Source organism: Daucus carota, chromosome 5 (assembly GCF_001625215.2).
Source record: "Daucus carota subsp. sativus chromosome 5, DH1 v3.0, whole genome shotgun sequence".
Taxonomy (NCBI): Eukaryota; Viridiplantae; Streptophyta; class Magnoliopsida; order Apiales; family Apiaceae; genus Daucus; species Daucus carota.
This window is the reverse complement of record NC_030385.2, coordinates 2,186,209-2,208,998: the sequence shown is the minus strand read 5'-3', so window position 1 is coordinate 2,208,998 and position 22,790 is coordinate 2,186,209. Positions and strand designations below refer to the sequence as shown.

Sequence of the window (22,790 nt, the reverse complement as noted above, 5' to 3'; positions counted from 1 at the left end):
ATTGAAGACATTTTTAGAACACGATTGGAATTTTTATTTTTGTCAATTGCCGTAATTTCTTATATATAACACCAAATAAGATACATGTTCGATTTGCTCTAATATCTTAAAATTTTAACATTTTAGATGGACCGAGTGTTAATAAAAAATATATATAACTATAAACATTCAAGTATCTGTTAGGCAAAATCTTAAATACTCATATTTAAGAAATACTACTTGCAGTATTAGGACCAGCCCCAGGATGATCAAACCTTAGATTTTTTGTCTGACTTTAGTTTAAAAAAGTACGGATTGCATTAATTGTTAACGATGCATGAAAGCAAGTGATTTGAGAGGATGGAAATGAACTTTATGGTTGATGGAAGTCTTTAATGGCATCTGTTTCTAGTTAACGTTAGAGCCACTGTCCTTACCTAATAATCAGACAACTAAATTCATTTTCTTATAGTATTATTTTTCGTTTTAGAATATAAATGCAATTGTTATGGTATACAAATCATACCTTGCAGATTCATCCAGATCTGTCCCTAGTATTTTTGGCCCGGAAGCTTGTGGGTCTTGCAAGTTGCAATCCGGTCCATTACTCAACAATATTTAGGCGGCCTGATATTTAGCATCATCCCTACTCAAACTATCAAATCAAATGACTCTTTTGATAGTCAAACTTAAAAATTTATACGATGTTTACGTGGAGCTACTCTTAGCCGATTAGCCGAGTATGCACTCATCTGCAACCTTTACAAGTTTTATATCCCGGTTCCCCTCAACTATTTCTATCGAGAATAAGTTAAAAGCTGCTGTTTAGAAAAATTATTTTTAGATTTATGAAATAATTTTTCACTTATTTTTCAGCAAAAAGCTGTTGTTTCTGTTTCCAACATCAACCCCAAACAGTACAGTAAAGTACCGAACCTGGCAAACGGAGAGCAACTCTTTAAATATAGACACTACACACTGCACAGTTCACACAATCATATAGGAGTAACATACTTGCTACTATTTCTGAACTCCTTGACTATGTGCCACTTGAGAAAAAATATGGATAGAATTTAAGTGGGACAGTGAAGTCGGTCCAACTGTCTAGGGGTGGGGAGTTGGAAAATTAGAGGAAACAAACGTTTCTTCAGCTCATATTTAAATGTCTAGGTACGAAGCTGTTACACTTGATTATTTGCGAATTGTGGGTTGTCAATTAGATTACTGTGACGAGTTGTACTGTAATGTTGTTAGTTTGATTAGGAGTTTAGGACTCCAAACGGATCGAAAGTTCGTGAGTTAGTGTATTTATGTAATTTTGATTTATTAGTAAGTTATGTATTATTTATTATAACTTAAGTCTTATAAGTGATTTATATCAAAAATAAGTTTAAAGAAAACAAGTCAGAATTTTATCAGAAATAATTTTAAAAAATTAGATATTTCATATAATTTCTTATTATAGTATCTTTTCGTTCAAGTAAAAACAAATTTTGTGTATAAATAATTAGTATTAAAACTTTTTATTTTTAATTCAAATTCAATTCAAACTCATTTCTATTACTACCATCTATTTAAATTTCAAAATTTCAAGACATTCGAATCTATCAATATATTATCAAATCAAGTTTCGAGTTTCAATATAACAACTATATCAAACTTGAGTGATATCAAACTACCTCTGCTAAATTTATAAATATCCTTATCTAATATATAGATAAAAAACAACATTATCTTGACTATAATTTACAGAGAAATTAAACTAAATCGCTAAATTATCAACTCCTGTAATTAAAAGAAACCTAAGAAAGCACGAATCTCTATAATTAACTAATCATCTCTTCGTCATTATATTTTTTTCCTGTTTTTCTACTGTTCAACTCTGTATTGCTACTCTGCAGGTGCCTGGTTGCAGACATTATACCTGAGAAGTTAGGGACATATTTTAGATGCCGTGTTAACACTGGAACAAGATATGTTATACTGGAGTTATAATAAAACGTAAAACCTGGGCGTTTTCTGCTTTATGCTTCTTAAGTTCTTCTTGGGCACATATGAGCCTACAGAGACAGAAATGGTTGTGTTATTTAGCTTTTGAATTTCGATAAAATTTACCGGATCTTCATGTTCTTACACATCATTACCTCCATTGCAAATCAGTTACTTCACTAAGCAACTCCTTTTCCCTGTCATGAGCTGCTTCTAGCTGCAAACCAAGCAATTAAAAACAATTATAAATATTAAGATTTGCCGCAAGCTACTTCATTTATTACCGAAAGAAACATATATAGTCTCAGTAAAGGGGGTGGTTGTATTTAAATTTGTTATATATACATATGAATCTTGTTCCATTACAGATATATGTTGCTGCAAGTTTGCAGTTGGGGAAATAAAACCACATGATATATATGGTCTCGAAAGTGCTAAGAACTAAATCATATACCCTCCATCCCACTCATTTCTATACTTTTTTTTTCACTACTCAGCACACACTTTAATGCTCGTGTAAAGTATAGTTTAGATTTTTATTCAGAAAAAGATAATTTTAAAAAATAAGTTATAGAATTATACTTTACAGGATCGTTAAAGTGCGTTTTAGGGGGATTGCGGGAGTAGCAAATTAGATAAATTCTACTCAAACATATTTGCATATTCTCGAAAAGAATTAGAGAAAACCCAACCCCACTCACTCAGTGTAACTATGTAACGGAAGGCTCTAAACAAGGTGCTAGCATTACCTAGCAGATACTAGTACAATTACTCATCTTTTCTTTCTTTCCCGGAGATTAGAAATGTAAATGTAATGGAAGAGAAAGAAAATGCTGGGAAGAAAAATGTGGTAAATGTAAAACTACAAAAAAGAAAATAATTCAGACTTTATGATTACATACCGACGATTTATCAGTCCCAGTTGTACTCGTTATGACTCCACCATCCACTACATGAACAGCTAAAAGCAATACAAAACAATAAGAAAAATTAATACAGACATGGTCAAGCACTACCAGATGTTCAAACCTGAAGGGTCGCCATCAGAAAGCTGCTTCATTAGACTGAGAATGCCCTCCTGGAAACGGGAAAGAAAACTTAAATTTTATCAAAAAGAGGTCACAGAAATAGTAGCTGATGCGTACCCTTTGAAGAATATTTGTTTGCAAGACAGATTGCAACGTTGGAAAAAGTGAATGCCCCAAATGGTTCAATGACGTGGCAGTAGATGGTGATGGTAGACAAATGCTAGGGTGTTGAGGAATCACCTACAGAGTATCAAATATTCTATGCAATGAGCAGAGCAAAAAAAAATATAGCCTTTATTACATATCTTAAATCAAGTTTCAATTCTTAGTGATTATTACATCTTACTTAATATCATTATATGCAATAAAATGCTTTATATAAAACACTAATAAGGTTCAGTACACTATAGTCCAAATACCAGGTAATGAAAAGAAGCAGCAAAACCTGTTGCATAAAACCTAAGAATATAACATAATTTGGGGTGTTTTGTGTTTAAGAAGGCTTTATAAGCAAGACCTCAATTCCATTTTTAGTGCAATAAAAAGTCTGAATCATCCAGTTGCAGCACTGAAAATGGAGTAATTCACATTAACCTAATATCCTATCACAATATAAAATTTGACACTAATACTAACCTGCATGCTGATACTCTTTTGCAATGCAGGCGATGGAGGAGCAGCCACAACCTATAAGAAATTCATAAATACTATAACCTATTTTAAAAATATGATGAGTCTGACAGACATTATATATAGTAGGCATGCAAGTACCTTTTCAAGATCAACATTCTCAGAAGTAACCTTAAATCGTCCTCTTTGTTGAACAACTGGTTTTACTTTCTCATCCAGATCTTCACTACTTGCTATAAAATGAACATAGAAATCCGATTTAATTATTTCAGTAAGTACATTTTCATAGCCATAAATTATTATTTGCTATAATTTGAATAATACATTTTCTGTAGCCAATAGGAAAAGAATATTGCTCGCCTGATGTTTTAGAAGCTTTAGAAACACTTTCGCATGATGAATCGTCAGTGGCAACATGAGGTCCATTCAAATTTGATAAGCTCCTAAACAGGCTTTTCATCTTATCACTAAATATTAGATTGAATACTGTCAAAATATACCGTAATAAAAGTAACACATAAAAAAATGGAAGCACAGTGGTGGAATAATACACAAGTACACTCTACTAAAGTGAAAAGACTTTATATTAACTGAGAAGCTAAAATTCATAATGCTGAAGTTCACAAAAATAGAGACTATTAACAGGATATAAAGGACTACATTTGTCCAATCATAAGGGAGTAAAATATTATTCACATAGACTTAAGGCAATAGCGACAATTTTCTTACAAATTATGTGCATGTCACTAATCGTGAATTAATATATAGGTATAAGAAAATGAATAATAGATTGTTCATTTTCTGCACAAACTCATGGGCAATACTAAGATGCCCTTTAGGCAGAAATAATTTAATAGGCGAGAGATGAGTAATTATGCCATATTATTCTGTATCAGTATGTTGTTTGCAGTGCATGCAAAATATTGTTTGCACCAGCAGCTACAAACATATTACAACATGTCTCATGTTCTTGTATTATCATACCTGTCAACTTTACTAGCTGAAAGAACTGGGTCTGGAACCATAATACTGTAAGAACTTCCCTTCCTTGAATGAGGATGTGTAATCTCCTTTCCATTATTTTCTGAGTCAGGTTTCCCAGCCAAACTGTTCTCAGTGATATTGTCATTACTGGGAGAATTATTCTCGGATACATGTAGTCCCTGATATGAACTTGCAAGGCTCATATCATCATCAGGTTTCTCACTATTATTTCTGGAACAAAAAACAAGGCAACTCAACAAAATGCTCTCACAACCGAGTTTTAAATAGATGAATGTAAGACACAGTGGAGTAACACAGCAGAAAATGGTATAACATCAGCATTAAACATACGTGATGGCTCCTGTTGAATCGACTGAAGGAGCAGGAATGCGGTTCTGAATCTGGGTGTTATCTTCCTGTGAAGCATAGCATCATCAGTAAATGATACCAAATCAATACTTCTAATATGCCACCAAGGAAACAACAATAGAGTATCAACATACTGATTCTGCAGCTTCAGAAGATAGGCCCGGAGAAGAATTCTGACACTGAAGTTGCTTTTCTTGCTCAGGGGCACTCGAGCTTTCTCCTACTTCTTTGTCATGTATAATGTCCTCATCAGGGATCTAATAAAATGTAAAAAATTTCGCTTATTAATATAAATATGCACATAAAAAAAAAGAGCAGAAAATAAATAATTGCTATACCAAGGAAGCTTGAGCTTTCACATCCTCCAGGTTAAAATCCCACCCACTAATCCCTCGTTTATATTCATTCTGCACAGATTTGTAAATAAGGTAAGCACATAGATGATTGAGATAATAGTATCTGATAAAATAAACTTTAGCATACTCCATCCATAATCAGCGTATTTAACGATAAAAGAATATATGCAAGAATTCATATCAACTTCTGATCGCCACTATATGATGTGTAGATTTCAAGTGTAAGGTCTATAATGATGCTTACCTGAACAAATTGTAGAAGAGCATGAAAGTAGTATTTCGAAAAAAATATTGACACTATTTCTAGGCAATTTCTATCCAGGAAATATTGCATCATAAAAGCATAGTTTGTAAATGACCTCTTGGGTGATTAGACGAGTGTAACATATATTGTCAAATATGGTTTTCAACATATAAAACCTTTGTGATAAGATATGCTGGTAAAGGGTAGGTAAACATACTGAACAAATTTTACTTTAGAAATGCAATGAAGTTGGGACATTCCTAGAGGAAAAAGGTCAGAGATAGCATGCTAAAGGCATAATATTATTAGATAAAGCCATAAAGAGACAAGAACATATTAGTTAATTCAGTGAAACTTTTTAGCAAATTATGTTATTAGCGAAAAAGTTTGAACCTGTGATATTTCTTCTTTTTGTCCATCTGGAATTTTTTTCTGTGCAAGCATATCTTCTTCCTTTCTCTGTGAATGGTAACAGTTTTCGTTAATTGCATTGAACCCTCATTTGCATATCAAAGATATTTGAACATCATAACCGCTTATTAATATATCCGATCATCCCAACAAAATATAAACTGACCTTAAGCTCTTGAATACGATCACCAAGATCTGGCAGCCCCTCCAAGACTTTTCGTGCTATATAATCCTGTGATCTAGCTTGTTTGAAAAAAGTATGCTTTAACAATTTCTTTGCTGAAGGCCGTTTGGAAGGATCTTTGACCAGGCAACTAGCAATCATTTGCTTGAAAGACTAATAAGAGAGCAATTGAACAGAATGCATATTGGAGGGAAATGATCAGTATCCATGTCATAAACCATAAATGTATATAGTAATTTAATATACCTTGGAGAACTTCCGGTCCCTTTCATAGTCAAGGCCAGGTGGCGCATTTTGCAAGGTCATTAGCAAAACCTAACACATAAATGTGTACTTTTAATTGCTTATAATGTGGGAACCTCATACTCTAGCAAATTCAGACCATATAATCTTCTACACTTAATATCCGCATAAAACACAAACACGCACACGCACACGCACACACATCTAATGGCTCATTTGGTACTCTGTAACCTATTGCTGTAACTTACACCTCCTGGGAACTTAAATGAATTTCAATGTTTGGTTATATGTTATTTAAATTGAGCAAAGTAAATCGGAATTCCTAGATTTCTCAACTTCTGGCAAAACAGCGGAACCCGGTTATACAAATTATTCATGGTTATTGTGGGTTACATAGTTGATAGTCTTTTATAATTATATTAGAATTTTATAATATTATACATATCATTATGTCAAAACTACTAAACATGTTAGACTAAATATCATATATAATATAATATAATATAATATAGCATACATTATATTATATTAATGATCTCTGTATTAATTAACCTGTTAATAAGATATTATGATTTAATATATAAATTAGATTTAATATCTTTAATAAAATTCATTTGGCACATATATTAAATTATTAATTTTTATTTAAAATATATCTGTGTTTAACATATATCCATGTTAACATATTTTATATATGTAAATTATTATTTAAAATATATTTTTTATTTTATTAAAGTATTCAATATACAGTATATGTGTTCTTTCGATATACTATGATATCATATGTATCTTTATTATTTTCTATAACAATTTATCCATGTTATGATATTTTATCAATTGTTTCATATAATATTTTAAAATTTTTTTGTAATACATTATTGGTATTTTTTTAAATTATTACTGATATTATATAAATATATTAAATCATCTTAATAATCGTAATATATTTTATAAATCTCAATATTTTTTGAATTAGTTTTTTTGTGAATTACATCAGTCTATCAGTCTATTTTACTAATGTATACTCCCTCCGTCCCATTCATTACCATACAGTTTCCTTTTTGAGATGTTCCATCATTTTTATACATTCCAAAAATAGAAACTTTTAATAATATAAAACACTATTTACACCAACTACTTTTTTCCACTATCTTCATTCTATAATAATATAAACACTATTACACCCGCTACTTTCCTCCACTATCTCAAATCTATAATTAAATATAAATGGGTCCCGTCATTGTACTCACTTTTTATCTAACTTTACTCATTTTTTACACTTTTTCTTGGTCTCCGTGTCCACACCCAATGTATATAATGGCTTGGGACGAAGGGAGTATCTCATTATTTTATTTTTTTGTATGTTTGTATAAATAAATTTGTTTTTATATTTTATAAAGAGTCAACTTTTTTTTAAAAAAAATCCTAACTACACACCGCACACTACATATGAACCAAACACGGGTTTTAAATTTACTCTAACAACTATCACATTATAACCTAATGCCACGTAACTTCAGGTTGCTATGTAACTACAAAAACTGTGAAACAAAGAACACCTAGATATATATGTACCTTCATAGGCGGATACTTTGAAAAAGGAGCATGGCCGTGAGCAAGCTCCAAAGCAGTTATACCGAAAGACCAGATATCAGCCCTGAATGGTTGTCAATAATGCATAAGTCCTAAAGTACCTAAATGTAATAAAATAGTGAAGAGATGTTATCAAGATACAGACTTAAAGTCATAGCCATGAACTTGCTCCATCACCTCAGGCGCCATCCTACAAATCATAATATCAATTTTAGGACATGCGATGTCATTATCATTTGTTAAACAGACTCTTACAAGTTCTTTATCAAAAATGCCTAAGTATGACCATGAATACAATTATTCACCAACTTAAGTTCGGAAAGAATAAAACAATAGCACAAAAACAGAGAAAACCATACCAGCAGGGAGTCCCCACAAAAGTGTTCCTTGTACGTTGCCTGTCACCTGAATCAAATAAGCAAGCAGAAACCCCAAAATCCCCCAACTTAATTGCACCCCGTGTGTCAATGAGAACGTTTCCAGCCTTTGATAAACATAAAGAATAAACTTAAAAGTCATATTCATTTCCACTCGTAAAATATATCATAAGAAGCTAAAAAATTATTCTCTATTCAATTTCAAAGTTTACATTAGAAATTTAAAGAACCGGAACTCAGACAGAGCAGATTTCAATAAACTAACCACAAAATCACTGATAAAAACTTCAGTACGTACTGACCATGTTTGATTAAAACTATAGTACATACCAACCATGTTTGATAAACATACAGTACTTACTTTGACATCTCGGTGGATATGGCCATGATGATGAAGATACTCCAAGGCTTTAAGTACCTCGCGCATTATTGTAGCAATAACAACCTCCTGAAAGCCCTCAGGATATGCAGCCTTCAATATGTGAAGACAAGAGCCACCAGCCATATAGGGCATGATAACCCATAAATTATGATCACTAACAAAAGAGCAGTGCGACTTGAGAACGTTAGGATGGTCTACCAGGTTCATTATCTGAGCTTCACGAGACACACTATTCTGGGAAAAAAAGATTAACAAAATAAACTGTATAAATTCACATGATCAGCAATTACACAACAAAACCATCTACTTTTACTAATTATACCACAAATTGTCAGCTAGAAAATTCCAATTGCTGTAGAATTACTAATGCACAGATCATATTTGCTGCCCAATTTATTTTTGGCTTACTTTTACCTTAGAAACACCAAACACGAATGACACATTCTCATTAAGACCATGAGGATTGCACTTTAATATTCATTCAAAAGATTGTGATCTATCAGACAGCATCTTCAAGATTTATATTTTATCCATTTGGCTTTACTTTGAGCACGACAAAATACTATATCCAGCAAAGTTTGGTCCTTGATGATGAGCTCCTAAGTAACAGTTATGTACACATATATTAGAAGTTAAGCTTGGTCACTTATGCTTATATTACAATTTCATACTAAGACCCTTAATATGCAATTTGCTGATATAATTGACTAGATATTACTAAAAGCTTTTGAGTTTGCAAAGATTTTTTATCCGGGCAAGGAACTGACATAGTCAAATACCTCAAAAATCAACATACAAAAGGACACCTGACAGCTACGCCTAATTATCTGACACGTAACTTTCCAGAACAAGCCAGTTCATATTTTACCAACGTCTGCAAACTTGTCCTAAGAAAATATAATTCCTTAAGGCGCGATACGCACAAGCATTCATCGACTGTGTAAAATAGCCTCTAGTAGTTATATTCCGGAAAATACCCTCATAATGAAAGCTCGTAAAGTTCTATTCTACTTACTCCACCTCAGCTAAGAAACTGTCCTCTGAACAAAGTTATTGTAGATACAAACAATTCACTAGCAATTCATGATGCTGATGCAGTTAAACTTCCCTCTGGTCAGTGTTATCCGAGCACAATTTCACGTACAGTGAAAATCAAATTTGCACATATGAAAATACAGAGTAAGGTTTATAGGTAAAACAGAAAAATAATAAGAAATTACCAAATCACAATTATCTCGCTCGAAATCGAGAATTTTGATAGCAACGACCTCATTATGAGGAATACAGAGTGCTCGAAACACCGAAGCGCTTACACCTTGCCCTATCTCTTCATACAGAGTATAATTCTGCGGTCCGATTGGAAATTTCTTCTTCTCCATCAAATGCAGCTCACAATTACAATATTTTCTGCAAAAAATATTAAAACGTTAACATAATTGAGATTAATAATGATGATTAAGATTAATTACACGTCTACGAGATTGATATATCACTCACGAGAATCAGCTAATCGAAGCAATCACTAAATAATTTCCAGATATAGAGATTGTTATAATTACGATGACACGAGAGAGACAGAGAGAGAGAGAGAGAGAGAGAGAGAGAGAGAGGGAGGGAGGGAAGGAGATGTGTAGGGATACGAGAGAAGGAGGGAGAGAGATAGAGATACGAGAGAGAGAGAGGGAGAGGGAGAGAGAGATTAGATGATTGATGAGTGTGTTTCCACACACACAGAGTCCGTGAAGAGGTTGGGCGAAAGGGAGAGCGAGGGTATCGGATCGCCGCTAGAAGAAATAGGAGACGTTTATATGCAGGAATCCCGCCACTTATATATACTACGAGTACAAAAGATTCAGAATTGAAATATACTTCTACTTCTGCTAATATCTGTTGGGCCTGCCCCGGATGGGCCTAGTTTTCTCTCAACTAATATGCTTCTCTCTCACGCTTTGCCGTTTTCGCATCATGAAACAAAGCCCATCACTACTTACAGGTATAAGAAGGTATTTCAATATCCCCTAATTATGATAACAAGAATTAAATAATGGAAAATTAGTTTTGAAGATACGGAGGAAAATAAAGAAAATGCAAGTTTCAAAAAGGAAAAGAATATGAAATAAAGTAGTGCATTACTCGGCTTGTCACAATCTCTGGATTTTTGATGGACCTTTTGCATTTATAACGATTATTATTATCACATTTTTATATATTATTTTTTTTAACAATTATCATCTCATCTTTTGTGGTTAAAATTATATTTTTTACTATATTATTTATCAGCGATGTGGTTAAAATCAAAATTAAATATTTATTTTTTCTATACTTGTCAAACATGCTTATATAAATTAATTAGAGGGTATAGTTATAAGACATTATAAAAATTAATATATTTCAAACTATAATTTTCAAAGTTTTTAATATTAAAATGAACTATTTGTTACTAAGTTGTAAATAAATAATTTAATCAATATCAAGAGGAACAATATAAAATCTATATTCTTTCACCTCCTAAAAAAACTCAAAACACATTATAAATTTTATTATTTTACTTCTCTACCGTTAATTTCCCTCCATATTTTAAAATCAGCGAGCCTGTATTAAAGTCACAGCTTGCAACTGTACAGGTACACAAAAATGAAGCTAGTAAATTAGGGTTTTCAGAAAATCACAATCTCTCAATCAATCACATTCGCAGAAATGAAGCTCTCTGTCAAGATTTTAAAAGGTGGCGAATTCGATATCAGGGCTCAACCTACTGATACTGTAAGTCACCTTCCCCTTTATCGTAGTTCGAAAGTTCGAATCTTGTCAAAGCTGAGTGTACATATATTATATACATCTTTAATCATATAAGAAAAGATATAATCGTTATGCTGCTGATTTATTCATTTCCATTTAGTGATGTACATTTTTCTTTGATGTCGAGCATTTCATTTTGTTTTTTATTTGTTTGTACAGTGTTTAATTGGGTGAATATGTCGCTGATGTACTTATCTAGTATGATTTTGTTGCGATATTAAAATTGGGGATGTTTATTCCAGTTTAAATTAAGTAAGAGGGTGAAATGCTGTTAATTCTTGAGAAAGATGATTGACATGATGTGATCAATATGCTTCGGGTTTTTTGCTAGCCTTTTAAACGAAGTAGATTTAAGTCGAAGGGATTCCAGATTTTTTAATTTGGGAATTCAATTGTAATTTGCTGTAATAAAATTAAGTCAGTTTGTTTATGCTGCTGATTTACTTCATTTCTATTTAATGATGTGCATTTTCTTTAAGTTCCATATTGTTTCTACAGTGTTTGATTGGGTGAATATGTCGATGATGTACTTATTTAGCGTGATTTTGTGGCAATTAGTTAAGGTTTAGGAAGTTTATGCCAGTTTAGATGAATTGAAAAGGTAAAATACTGTTAATTCTTTAGAAAGATGATTTGCATGATCGACTGTGATCAATATGCTTCCGGTTTTTTTGTTAGCCTTTTAAGCAAAGTAGATTTAAGTCAGAGTGATTCTAGATTTTTTATTTAAGAATTCACATGTAATTTGCTTGTCGTAGATTATGGCTGTCAAGAAAATAATAGAAGACATACAAGGGAAAGACAAATATCCTTGTGGACAACAAATACTGATTTACAAGGGTAAGGTCTTAAAAGATGAGAGCTCGATAGCTGAGATTAAAATCTGTGAGGATGGATTTCTTGTTCTCATGCTGAGCAAGGCAAGCAACTTGTTTTATTATGTCATTTTTTATTGCTTACTTTTTGTATCCTATTCTCTCTTTCAACATGCTATAATGGCAGACTACAAGTACGACCTCAAGTGGTGTATCATTTACTCAGGCACTTTCCTGTTTTTTATTATTATTTATGCTTGATTATTTATGCCATGTTAGATTATGTCATGTCAAGCTTCCAATTTACCTTTATTCATAAACAGCTTACATCGGCACCAGGACCAGCACCCAGTGCAAATACTAGTCCAGCAGTGGAAGCTCCTTCATCTACGTGAGTTCCAATTTTAATTTGATATTCGAATATTTTGTAAGATGGACTCAACTATCAAATATGTTAATATATGTGTTGCAAGGCATCAGCGACATGCCATGGTTTTTATTCTGAATACTTAATAGCCTCCTAAACTTCTTGGTTATTTGGATTTCAATAGTGTTTGTTTGGTTTTGATGCTTTGGATTGCTTAAATGAAGCATTTTTAGGAGTTTGTCTTAGGGTTTGCATTCATGATTATTGCTTATATATTGCAGTGCTCCTGTCACATATGGCCAAGCTACTTCAAATGTAGTTACTGACCCTGATTTAGAGCAAACAACTCAACATATAATGGATATAGGTGGAGGCATGTGGGATAAGGAAACCGTTACCCGTGCTCTTCGAGCTGCTTATAACAATCCAGAGAGAGCTGTGGACTATCTGTATTCTGTATGCTTGTCCATTTTTGTGTTGCTTATTTTTAGTTTACTGTGTGTGCATGTGTTTTAGCCTATTTATCGTAATCACGAAAGTATTAAACCTACTTTTAGGGCATCCCCGAAACAGCTGAAACTGATTTTTCAAGCATTCATTTGCCTTCGGTTACAACAGGAGCTTCACCAATTTCTACATCACCTAATATATCTCCATTAAATATGTTCCCTCAGGTTTGAATTATATACCTTCAGCTAGAATTTCTGATTTTGACCATTTTGCGTATGTTATAATGTCACAAGTGCAATTTATCAGGGAAATCTGTCAGGTGCAACTGGAGGTGGGCTTGGGTTACTTAGTTTCCTTAGAAATAACCAGCAGGTCGGTACTGCTATACCTGCTTGTTAACTGAGAAGATATTGTTAGCTTCTATTTGTATGTCAATATAAGTTAAAATCGAGTGACTTGACCTTCTTTTTACTTAAGCTACACTATTAATTCTATAATATTGGGACTTGTAGTCTTTGGACTTCAATGATTCATAACTTACAATCTGTTAGATTGCTAAGAAAGTTAAGCAAAATTTTGAATTGTATATACAGAAAGCTGTCTCATGCTTCTTTTTATGTGCTCCAGTTCCAAGCTCTACGTTCAATGGTGCATACAAATCCTGAAATGTTAGAGGTATATGTAGATGCCATGATATCTCTTATTTTCTAATTTACCTAGTGGAAGTGGCTGTTAGCTTTGGTTTATGTACAGCCCATGCTTGAGGAGTTAGGGAAGCAAAACCCTCAAATTCTAAGACAGATCCAGGAGAATCATACAGAGTTTCTTGATTTAGTTAATGAACCCGTCAACAGTTCTGAAGGGTGAGTTTCTGTGTATGATTTTCTGAGCCACAGATCTTATGGTATACTACATATAATTTCATGATTTTGCCGCTTAGGTTGTTTCTGTTGAACTCCTGAATCTATTTAGTACATGTAGTCTATTAGCTTTTTCTTAGAAGAAAGGCTATAAGATGTGGTCTTGATTTAGACTTGAGGTTGCATGCTAATCCAGATTAGAGCTTTTTTCTCTAGGAATTTATTTGATCAGCCTGAGGACACGCCCCTTGCAATTAGTGTAACTCCAGCTGAGCAGGAGGCCATTGAACGAGTATGTGGTAGCTAAAAACTTTTTCCACGGCTCTTTATCATATGTTGAAGTGTTATAAGCTGGATTCTATTTGCAGGTATTGGCTTTATTTATTTATTTACTCTGGGCGTGTCTGTATTTATGTGATTTTCAGCTTGAAGCGATGGGGTTTGATAGAGCCCTTGTCGTTGAAGCCTTCTTGGCTTGTGAGCGCAATGAGGAATTGACAATCAACTACCTATTGGAGCATTCCGGAGATTATGAGGATTAATTGGAAATTTCAACCTTTAAATTACAGGTCAATGGATCTGTAAAAGAAAATATTTAGTATTCTATTATTAATGCATAAGCAAATGAGCATTATTATTCTGTTTTAAATTGGGAGATAGTTTTCCTCTTTCTACACATGCCACATGCAGGACTCTTATACTTATATTTATTTTGCTCAAGGTGAAGAATATTGCTGACTTATTTCTGGATGTCAATAATCTGAAATGGTTGTTTGTAAAAAACAAAGGCATTTCTTCCATGATTTGTAGCTTTTCTTCCTATTATGTTTTGTGAATAAATAACATAATCCCGGTTTGTCAATCAGTCCCCTGGACGATTCGCATACAGTAGAGTCGAGATTGTTTATACATTAAAATTTCGTTGACCGACTTGCTTCTCTCATTATCTAAGGCCCTGTTTGGGAATTAGCTGTTAGCGGATTGAATTAGATGTTTTGACTGGCTGATTGAAATAGATGTTTTGACTAGCGGATTGAATTAGCGCTTTCGTGTAAAACTGTTTGGTAAATAGCTGTTTTATTAGCTTTTTATGACACATAGCAAAACCGCTAGCCCAAAAAGCTCCTCAAAGTAGCTTTTTGAAAATTAGCTTTTTGAGGCCAAACCTCTATTTCAATCCGCTAACTATCAAACAATATCATTAGCGGATTGAAATGGTCAAAATTCTAACTCACCCCAAACCTCTAATTTTTTCTTAAACCGCTAACTTCCAAACACGGCCTTAATTTTGCGACTTGAGTGTTACTGCTTAGATCTTAAGGTTTGTGGACCTAAAACTCAATCATCTCATTTCGTTGTAAAACTTTTGTGAAATGTTTTTTTTCTGGAACTCAGTGTTGGTGGCTGCACCTATAAGACTATAACAATATATCTTTCTAGTGCTGTACATTTTGAGTTTTAAAGTACTATATTCTGATTCCTCCATTCTTCTCATATACTTCCTGACTTGAATTTACATGCTTTGCTTATGATTCAGTATCATCTTGGTAAAAGCTGTAGTGTAGTGCTCAATCATTAAACTTTAGATGGTATCAGAGTTTCTCTTCCGCCTTGATCTCGTGTTCTCTTCGTCGTCATCGAATCTACATCGCCTTCGCCACTCCTGATCGATTCTCGATCGTCGTCGCCTTGATTTGTAAGCTTTGATTCCTGTATATTCTCCATGAATCTCTCTTCTATCTCTCTCCTATATCTCGCTTATCTCTCTCGTTCTGCAATTACTTTTGTCTCGGTTGAATGCATCATTCCTCATATATAGATGCAGTTTTAGGCAAACACACAGTCATGAATACTCGAAACACAACTGTCAACAACACACAACAATCTCTCACACAAGCTATTGAGAATAATTCTCATCCACTATTTCTCCATAACAATGATCAACCAGGAATGATTCTTATCTCTAGAAAGTTAGTAGGATCTGAAAACTATGCTTCTTGGAAGCGTTCTATGAAAATTGCTCTTTCCGCTAAAAATAAACTTGTTATTGTGACTGGCGATTTTGTCGCTCCTCCTGCTGATTCACCATTGTTCGTCCACTGGAACCGTGTCAATGACATGATAATTACTTGGATATTGAATACTGTCTCCGATGACATTGGTAACAGCTTGACCTATATGGATAGTGCTCTAAATGTTTGGAATGAACTCGCTGAGCGTTTTTCAGCAATTACTGGTCAACAGTATTATGAAACGCAGCGTGAATTGTTTCGACTTGAACAAGGAAATGATTCTATTGAATTGTATTTTCACAAACTAAAAGGTTTTTGGGATGAAATTAAGGCCTTGGAACCTGCCATTCCCTGTACTTGTGGAGCTCATAAAGTCTGGGATTCTCAAATTGAGAAAACTCACTTAACTCAGTTCTTGATGGGCTTGCATTCAAGCTACACTGCTGCTCGTGGTCAGGTTCTTATGATGAAACCATGGCCTACAGTTAGTCAGGCATACTTGTTGATGAAACAGGAAGAAAAACAGAGGCAAGTGCATAACTCTGTAACTCCTGTTGCCATGATGGTCAACATGTCAAAGACTACACCAGGAAATTATACTCCAAATCGCTTTAGTGATCGACCTGGAAACCCTGTGCAAGAATGTGAGCATTGTCACATTAAAGGCCACACTAAAGAAAAGTGCTACAAATTGGTTGGGTATCCTGCAGATCATCCTAATCATCCAAATAATCGAGGAAAACGAAAGTTCAATCAGAATTCTAAAGCAAGGCCAGCTGCTGCTCTACAGGCCTCTCACAGTTCTGATTCAACTACATCTCCTGTTGCTTCTGATCAGAGTGATCCTTTAACTGCTAAAATGGATGCTTTGCAGTCCCAACTGAACTCTCTCATGAAATGTTTCAGTGGCAATTTTCCTGTGCCTTCCACTGGTTCTACCAATTCTGGACAATACAGTCTTGCAGCTCAATTTGCAGGTACTGCATTCTCTTTGTCTTCCTCTGTCCAAATTGCTCATAATATTTGGGTATTGGATACGGGTGCTACTAATCACATGTGTTGCAATGCTTCTTGCATGACTAATATTACTACACTCACTACACCTTTAACAGTGAAATTTCCCAATGGTCACGACACTTTAGTTACCCATATAGGATCTGTTTACATTCATTTACTATCACAGACCATCACAGATGTTCTTCTTGTTCCTTCCTTCGCATTCAATCTCTTGTCTGTTAGTAAGTTGTCTTCACAGCTTCATTCCACTATTCATTTTACCTCCACATCTTGCTATGTGCAGGACCAATACCAGATGAGGGAATTGGTTCTTGGTAATCTTGTTGATGGACTCTACCAGTTATGCAATATGTCTACATCATCAGTTTTTCCTTCTCTCACTGCTCTCACAACTCAAACTTCAGACTATGTCGTCTGGCACAAGCGACTAGGTCACATTCCTCCTTTAGTTTTGTCTAAAATTCTTAGTTTAGACGTTAAACGTACTGGTGACAAATGTCAACCTTGTAATATTTGTCCAATGGCTAAACAATGCCATCTTCCTTTTCCTAATAGCTCTTCTGTTGCTACTAAACCTTTTGAATTAGTTCACTGTGATATTTGGGGCCCTTATCGGGTTCCTTCTTACAATGGTTGTCGTTACTTTTTAACATTAGTTGATGATTTTTCTCGTGGTTTATGGACCATTCTTTTGCCAACTAAACAACATGCCAATCAATCTCTCAAAGATTTTTTTGCCTACGTTCAAACCCAATTTTCTGTCAAAATTAAATGCCTAAGGACAGACAATGGTGGTGAATTTATTAGTAATGATCTATCAGATTTCTTGGCCTCACAAGGCACCATTCATCACACTTCATGTCCGCATACCCCCCAACAAAATGGGAGGGTAGAACGGAAACACAGAAATCTCTTAGAAATGTCCCGAGCCTTAATGTTTCAAGCTCGTATGCCCAAGTCTTTTTGGAGTGACTGCATTCTCACTTCCACTTATCTGATTAATCGTATCCCAACAACAGTTTTAGGCTTCATTTCACCTTATGAAAAACTGTTTAATAAGCCTCCTTCTTATGCTCATTTGCGTGCTTTTGGCTGTCTTGCTCATATGTCTGTTCACGAATCAGACAAATTTTCCCCTCGTGCCATTTCTACTGTGTTCCTTGGTTATTCCATGACACAAAAAGGCTACAAGCTCTACGACCCTATCACCAAACAATTTCACACCAGTCGTCATGTGATTTTCAATGAAAATGTTTTTCCTTTTCATAGTCAATCTACTGATTCTGTACCTCTTCCATCCCCTGCCTGCATTTTTGATGATGATTTTTCTTTTACTCCTTTAGAAACCATTCCACAGGAGTCACAGGAATCATCTGATTCTATTCTCACTCCACAAGAATCATCTGATTCCACACTTAGTCCTGAAATCTCTATTTCAGACTCGCCAAATTCATCTCCTCCTGCTGATGATACTATCATCACCATTCCTCCCCGTGTGTCTTCTAGACGTAGGGTAACACCCATTTGGATGAAAGATTATGAAGTTACCAAACAGAATTCTAGTACATCATCAGCCAACATGGCCAGTACTATTTTACTAGATTGTCCCATTGATCCCCTCAAGTATAATTTTTCTAGTTATACATCACCCATACCAGTATATGCTTGTTCTGTCAACACAAATGCTGTCATACCTGAACCTTACACATACAATCAGGCTCTTAAAGACAGTAGATGGGTCGATGCTATGACCAAAGAACTCAATGCACTTGAAACAAACAACACTTGGCAGATTGTTCCACCTCCCTCAAACAAGAAAGTTGTTGGTTGTAAATGGGTATTCCGGGTTAAGTATTTGTCAGATGGCTCTTTGGATAAGTTCAAGGCTCGATTAGTCGCAAAAGGGTATACACAAATCGAGGGACAAGACTACCATAATACATTTTCTCCAGTAGCCAAGATGGCAACCGTACGCACTGTTTTGGCTCTTGCCACTGTCAAAAACTGGGACATTCACCAGTTAGACATTAACAACGCCTTCCTTCACGGTGAATTATCTGAAGAAGTGTATATGGAGCTCCCTCAAGGACACCCTCTTCATGGCTCTGGTATGGTATGCCGTCTTATCAAATCTATTTACGGTTTGAGACAGGCTTCCCGTGTATGGTTTGAGAAACTAGCCTCCGTTTTACTGGATCTTGGTTTTACTCAAACAGTCGCAGACTACTCCTTGTTTGTCTACAAGAAAAACGACATCTTTGTTACAGCTTTAGTCTATGTCGATGACATATTACTAACTGGCAGTAGTAATGAGTTCATAGGCCATGTCAAGAGTGTTCTTCATTCCACCTTCACCATTAAGGATTTGGGCCTTGCCAAGTATTACCTTGGTTTGGAAATACATAGAACTGATGAAGGGTTGTACTTGCATCAGCACAAATTCATTCATGACCTTCTTGTCGAAGCAGGTCTGGAACACTGCAAACCTCTTTCTTTGCCAGTTGATCGAACAATCAAGCTTTCTCCTACTGATGGAGAACTTCTGACTGAGCCTACCATATATCGCAAATATGTGGGCAAACTACTCTACTTAACTGTTTCTCGACCCGATATTACCTATGCAGTTCACCATTTGAGCCAATTCTTACAGGCACCTCGAGTCCCTCACATGGTAGCATTACAGCGTATCTTACGCTACTTAAAAGGCACTCCTTATCAAGGGTTATTTTACTCAGCAAAAACCACTCTTAAGCTCGAAGCTTATTGTGATAGCGACTGGGGTTCTACTTTGGATTCATCAGGAATGCTAAAGAGCATTACTGGCATGTGCCTCACTTTAGGTTCTTCCCTTGTGAATTGGCACTCCACCAAACAAAAGGTTGTCTCACGGTCCACAGCTGAAGCTGAACTAAGGGCCATTGCAGATACTGCTTGCGAAGTTTCTTGGTTCACTTTATTGCTCAATGAACTACAAGTCCCTCAAGCATTACCAGTTGTTATTCATAGTGATAACCAGGCTGCACTGGACATTGCTGCAGACCCTGTCTTTCACCCACAAACCAAGCATTTCGCCTTGGATTGTCATTTTGTTCGACAACAAGTTCAGTCTTCACTCATTCATCCACGATATCTTCCTAGTACTTCCCAGCTTGCTGACATATTCACCAAAGGTCTGGGACGTGCTGCTCATTGGCATCTCTTGTCCAGATTGAATGTCTCTCATCCACCTTCAATCTGACGGGGGGCTATTGCACCTGCTTATCACAACCAACTGCATAAACCAACTGCATATCACATCCACCACTTATCATAACCGTTTTGTAACAGATACAGTGTATATAGTGCAAGTTAGTTTTGTAATTGTGATTCACTTTCTTACTCTGTAATTCTCTCTCTAAAACATTACTTTTAGTTTTCTCTCTCTGAAATGTAAATACACATTTTAGCTTTAATACAGTAGCTTCTTCTCAAGCTTTAATGGCGTTTGCAACAACTTTAGAACGGCTACGCCATGTTCTGGGGCATTTTTTTTATCTATATTCAATATTCTTTTTCACTCTGATTACTTGCAGCGAGCTTGTAAGCGTATGGTTGTTCTTCAGAGTTTCAGTTGAAGCTGCAGAATGGCAAAACTGTTTGCAAGCATCTGTTCTTGTTTTATGAGACGGTGGATGGTGACTGAACTGCACAAATTTTCTTGTCAGTACAACCAATATCTATACTATACTATAATAAGCCTTATATATCTCCTTTTGGTACTACAAGTCTACAAATATGGAGTCTATTAGTCTTACATTATTAAACAGTTTCAAATACTAAAAACACTCATAACAATATATTATCATATAATATTTCATTAAAAAATTTTAATGATGTTATAAGTATACAATTTTAAATGCCTTAAAAAAAAGTATACAATTTTAAATATCTATTTTTAACAAGAATCTTCATATAACTTTTTTAACTTTAACGTGTTCTATTTCAATATAAACACGAACTATTACATAACTCTTTTCAACTCTAATCTTAAAAGTTATTGTTGTCAAAAAAAACCAATATTACAAAATTACGTTGAAATTCGATTGATTGGATTACCGGATCTTTCAAAGGTATTACACGATCGGCTATGTTTGGAAAAGATTTGAATTTTCTGATTTTTTTTTATTTTTAAATCTACGTGTACTAAATTCGGATTAAATGTACTAAAATCCTAATGTATATATATATTTATTCGGGTTTGTCCATTTTCAAGTAAACGGGAGAAAATATAGTCAGTTGAATAATATAATTTAATTAAAATTCAATTCATTAATACTAAAATACTAGTAATGATGTTAAAATTTAAATTATAAATAATAAATTACGAATTATATACCCGCTATACTATAGGTATAATTTGTAGTCCAATGTTTTAGTTATATTTTTTGGTTTGGTACTCTCCTTTTGGTACTACAAGTCTACAAATATGGAGTCTATTAGTCTTACATTATTAAACAGTTTCAAATACTAAAAACACTCATAACAATATATTATCATATAATATTTCATTAAAAAAATTTTAATGATGTTATAAGTATACAATTTTAAATGCCTTAAAAAAAAGTATACAATTTTAAATATCTATTTTTAACAAGAATCTTCATATAACTTTTTTAACTTTAACGTGTTCTATTTCAATATAAACATGAATCATTACATAACTCTTTTCAACTCTAATCTTAAAAGTTATTGTTGTAAAAAAAAAACCAATATTACAAAATTACGTTGAAATTCGATTGATTGGATTACCAGATCTTTCAAAGGTATTACACGATCGGTTATGTTTGGAAAAGATTTGAATTTTCTGATTTTTTTTATTTTTAAATCTACGTGTACTAAATTCGGATTAAATGTACTAAAATCCTAATGTATATATATATTTATTCGGGTTTGTCCATTTTCAAGTAAATGGGAGAAAATATAGTCAGTTGAATAATATAATTTAATTAAAATTCAATTCATTAATACTAAAATACTAATAATGATGTTAAAATTTAAATTATAAATAATAAATTACGAATTATATATCCGCCCGTGCTTTGCACGGGTTAAAGGCTAGTATTTAAAAAAGACTAAATTGTAGTTTATGTACCCTAAAATACTTGTATTCGATTGGGATTTTAAAGGATTGTTTTTAGTCTATTGATTTTAATGGATTGTATGTGATTTTGATTTTCTGCGGATTCTTGATAAAATGTCGCAGAGTTGATAAGATTTATGTACGATGCTTCAAAATCCCGTGGATTTTGGTGGGATTTCAAAAAACTTAAAATACATTGAAGAATGTCACAAAATTCATCATTTTATGAAATCCAAAAAAATCCATCATATTTTAAATACCATCAGATTTTAATGGATTTTAAACAATTCCAATTGAATACCATCGGATTTTAAAGCTTAATTTAAAATCATAATCGAATATCACTGATTTTGTAGCATAATTTAAAATCTTAATTGAATATCTCAAAATTTTAATGGATTAATCGAATACTTTCATATTTAATGAATGAAAACAAATATTTTAAAATTCCAATTCAATATACCCGTGTAAGAAGCTAATCAAATTCTTCTAACCTCCTTATATTGTTACATGTACATGTACAAATGAAAACATGTTGGATGTATATTTCTTTTTAACGAAATTGATGTTTAAGTTCTAAAA

At 33.9% G+C, this 22,790-nt stretch overlaps 3 protein-coding genes across 4 annotated transcripts in view; 2 read left to right on the top strand and 1 right to left on the bottom strand.

Moving 5' to 3' along the window:
- The window catches only part of LOC108223356 (probable protein phosphatase 2C 60), a 100,344-nt gene that overhangs the window by 7,534 nt on the left and 70,020 nt on the right, over positions 1 to 22,790 (top strand). The gene's annotated exons all lie outside the window — the stretch shown is intronic.
- Positions 1,700 to 10,591, bottom strand: LOC108222120 (serine/threonine-protein kinase BLUS1-like). Its single transcript, XM_017396023.2, has 22 exons — positions 10,267 to 10,591; positions 9,990 to 10,176; positions 8,749 to 9,003; positions 8,370 to 8,494; positions 8,156 to 8,200; positions 7,993 to 8,074; positions 6,421 to 6,489; positions 6,157 to 6,327; positions 5,973 to 6,038; positions 5,318 to 5,386; positions 5,114 to 5,236; positions 4,962 to 5,026; positions 4,611 to 4,841; positions 3,987 to 4,093; positions 3,768 to 3,859; positions 3,633 to 3,683; positions 3,114 to 3,236; positions 2,998 to 3,046; positions 2,871 to 2,929; positions 2,124 to 2,185; positions 1,988 to 2,039; positions 1,700 to 1,903 (listed from the first exon to the last, which is right to left on the bottom strand). The coding sequence occupies exons 2-22, from the start codon at positions 10,146 to 10,148 to the stop codon at positions 1,898 to 1,900; spliced, it is 2,061 nt and encodes a 686-aa protein (XP_017251512.1). The 5' UTR covers positions 10,149 to 10,176; positions 10,267 to 10,591; the 3' UTR covers positions 1,700 to 1,897.
- Positions 11,363 to 20,810, top strand: LOC108221999 (ubiquitin receptor RAD23b). Of its 2 annotated transcripts, XM_064092842.1 has the most exons (11): positions 11,363 to 11,532; positions 12,327 to 12,488; positions 12,707 to 12,774; positions 13,032 to 13,206; positions 13,308 to 13,424; positions 13,507 to 13,572; positions 13,828 to 13,875; positions 13,954 to 14,063; positions 14,277 to 14,352; positions 14,486 to 14,629; positions 20,662 to 20,810. In XM_064092842.1, the coding sequence occupies exons 1-10, from the start codon at positions 11,467 to 11,469 to the stop codon at positions 14,600 to 14,602; spliced, it is 1,005 nt and encodes a 334-aa protein (XP_063948912.1). In that variant the 5' UTR covers positions 11,363 to 11,466; the 3' UTR covers positions 14,603 to 14,629; positions 20,662 to 20,810. The 2 variants fall into 2 exon arrangements, with proteins under 2 accessions (XP_063948912.1, XP_017251364.1); XM_017395875.2 differs by lacking the exon at positions 20,662 to 20,810 and having other exon boundaries at positions 11,364 to 11,532; positions 14,486 to 14,802.

What these genes read in the sequence shown, in the direction of transcription:
- LOC108222120 (XM_017396023.2), bottom strand. Translation starts at nt 10,148, where the DNA reads ATGGAGAAGAAGAAATTTCCAATCGGACCGCAGAATTATACTCTGTAT. An exon ending in CAAAGTATCCGCCTATGAAG is followed by an intron (nt 6,490 to 7,992) that starts GTACATATATAT and finishes TTTATGTGTTAG; the next exon opens with GTTTTGCTAATGACCTTGCA. An exon ending in AAAAAGAAGAAATATCACAG is followed by an intron (nt 5,387 to 5,972) that starts GTTCAAACTTTT and finishes AAATCTGTGCAG; the next exon opens with AATGAATATAAACGAGGGAT.
- LOC108221999 (XM_064092842.1), top strand. Translation starts at nt 11,467, where the DNA reads ATGAAGCTCTCTGTCAAGATTTTAAAAGGTGGCGAATTCGATATCAGG. An exon ending in GTGGAAGCTCCTTCATCTAC is followed by an intron (nt 12,775 to 13,031) that starts GTGAGTTCCAAT and finishes TATATATTGCAG; the next exon opens with TGCTCCTGTCACATATGGCC. An exon ending in CCCGTCAACAGTTCTGAAGG is followed by an intron (nt 14,064 to 14,276) that starts GTGAGTTTCTGT and finishes TTTTTTCTCTAG; the next exon opens with GAATTTATTTGATCAGCCTG.